Here is a 2265-nt window from a genome sequence, read left to right on the forward strand (position 1 = left end):
TTTTTTTTGGCAGGAATTGAACTCCATTTCACCATTTTAACATCCACCAAGCATTCCTTGTCCACAAGATTACATACATGTTCAATTTAGTTACAGTCCACACCATCCATTTGATTTCTCCAAGGAAGTGGCATGAGCAAACATGCAACAGCCTCCAACCTGCAGGCAAATTCTATGCTACAAGTAACATTTACAGGTTTCTTCCTAAACCTATGCACATGCTACAGATTACAGTACCGTGTTTGCGCAAAGTTCACTTGTCCGTCGTCGTCGCAAACCGCAGAAGTCTGCGTCCTCATGTTCTTCTTCATGCTGGTCCTCAGATGTCTGCGTTGATTCCAAATATCCGGACCTTGTGCATGTTTGGCAGCTTTGCTACAACTAGTACCAGAACTGCGATGGTGTTAAGGAAAAGCATTGGCTGCTTGTAATCAGTCAAGTGTGACGCGATCAGGTACCTGCAACAAAGCATATGAGCATATCTTTAATATTATGCCGTTCAAGAAAAAAGAATCTTTTGTGTTGACGTGTGAATTAAGTTAAGCAAAATAGGGGAATGGAAGCGTGTGAGACTTTTGCAATCAACTAATGCAAAGAACTGATATTAGGTTACTATAACGGGATATCCATGATACAACCCTTTATTATCTTATTCCAGAACAAACAAAATAACATGGAAAGCAAGTAACGTCGACGTAGACACATAACTTCCCCATTACGTCTTCTATATGTATTGCACTTTCCATTTGGGTGAGATGCAATCGCAATCCAAATCGAAATAAGTTATAGCCTTATGCACTAAACAAGCAGTATTCTTAAGAGCAGAAAAATGACTCATCTAGGTAGCCCACCAGCCTACTTTCCAAAAACACAAATCAGGAAAATGAATTCCTTTAGAATGGTGGATGATTCCACCCAGAAATACTATTGTAATTTTGTAACAAATACCATACATATTGACTCCTTTCATCTACAACCAAATCTCATGATGAAGGCTGTGTTCTTTTTCAGATGTAAGATTATCTTATTTCTTAATAACTATTTAATAGTATAAACGATAGAATTAAAATTTCATTTTAGAAAAATTAGACGAGAAACTTTTTGCAATAAACAAACTATTTATAAGTTCGAGAAGCGTGCGGGCAAAAGCCGAGGAATAATCTAGCTGCACAAACGAGCGCAGCCGAAGAACATTAGGTTGAGATGGAAATCAGGAAAATGGAACTTACAGAACAACAGGCACCACGGTCAAGAACTTCCTGTTACGAGTAAGTTGTTGCCCATTGTCAATTTGCTCCCACCAAGTTAGTCTGTTGTAAATGCCTTGGTCATCAGCAGCAAATGGAGTTCCTTTCTTCCAATGGAAGAAGTGGTAAGTGATCTGCAAAATCATTTTAAAAATAAAAAATTCTCACATATTACTAGTATCTTCATTTGAAATATTACAAAGCTTTAGACATCTAAACTGAATTCATCTGATCAACAGTCGACTCATAGCTGTATCAATGAGATGTTTAGAAAAATTAGAACAATGAAGAAACTGCGTGCAGGCAGGTCCACATATAAATCACGGCGCATTACATAATCCTGACTAAAACATCGTGAACATTTTTCAGCACAATGATGTGAACAGACTCTATCATGGTACACAGGAGTACCATCAACAGCTAGTTGGTTTTGACTGGACATGTGAAAAGTCCAACCTGAACAGATTCTACATAAACCAAGAAAAGCTTTTGACTTCTGAAAAGTCGTTAAGCGAGAATATAATCGATACAAACTAGCAATAACAGAAAAGGTCTGGAGGACTATTCGCAAAATCTACGGGGATCTTTTGCTTTGAACGGGATCAGGTGAGGCTGGAGAGGACGGAGGGGGAGGGGAAAGGGGTGGTTACCGCGAAGTGGGCGAGGTTGACGACGGTCCAAGCGATCCCGGGGGAGCAGGCGGAGACGGAGAGGACGAGGAGCCAGGCGAAGAAGAGGAGGAGGATGTAGGTGGTCCAGACCCCCGGGTACATGAACCACTCCGTGTTCTTGTTCACGTCCACCGGCGGCGCCGCCTCCACGTAGTAGGAGCCTCCTCTCCGCCCCATCCTTCTCTCCCCCTCTCCCTCTCCTTACCCCCGGCGGCGGCGGGCGTCCGGGTCCTCGGATCTTCGTCTGGGAGGAGGGAGGGGTGTGGACTTGCGGCGGCGGCGGCCGGGTGGGACGGCGATGGCGAGACGGTTGGGTGGGTTGGGTTGGGTGTGCGGAGCGGAGTGGT

At 43.5% G+C, this 2265-nt stretch overlaps 1 protein-coding gene across 1 annotated transcript; it reads right to left on the reverse strand.

The window, feature by feature from the left end:
* Positions 1-2265, reverse strand: LOC102716929 (ORM1-like protein 3). Its single transcript, XM_006665067.3, has 3 exons — positions 1898-2265; positions 1230-1381; positions 1-458 (listed from the first exon to the last, which is right to left on the reverse strand). The coding sequence occupies exons 1-3, from the start codon at positions 2093-2095 to the stop codon at positions 320-322; spliced, it is 489 nt and encodes a 162-aa protein (XP_006665130.1). The 5' UTR covers positions 2096-2265; the 3' UTR covers positions 1-319.

The sequence above is a fragment of the Oryza brachyantha genome, chromosome 7, assembly GCF_000231095.2.
Source record: "Oryza brachyantha chromosome 7, ObraRS2, whole genome shotgun sequence".
In the NCBI taxonomy this organism is placed as follows: Eukaryota; Viridiplantae; Streptophyta; class Magnoliopsida; order Poales; family Poaceae; genus Oryza; species Oryza brachyantha.

Coding starts and splice junctions, on each gene's coding strand:
- LOC102716929 (XM_006665067.3), bottom strand. CDS start 2,095: ATGGGGCGGAGAGGAGGCTCCTACTACGTGGAGGCGGCGCCGCCGGTG. Junction 1,382..1,897: donor TCAACCTCGCCCACTTCGCG/GTAACCACCCCT, acceptor ATGATTTTGCAG/ATCACTTACCACTTCTTCCA. Junction 459..1,229: donor ACCGTGGTGCCTGTTGTTCT/GTAAGTTCCATT, acceptor GCTTTGTTGCAG/GTACCTGATCGCGTCACACT.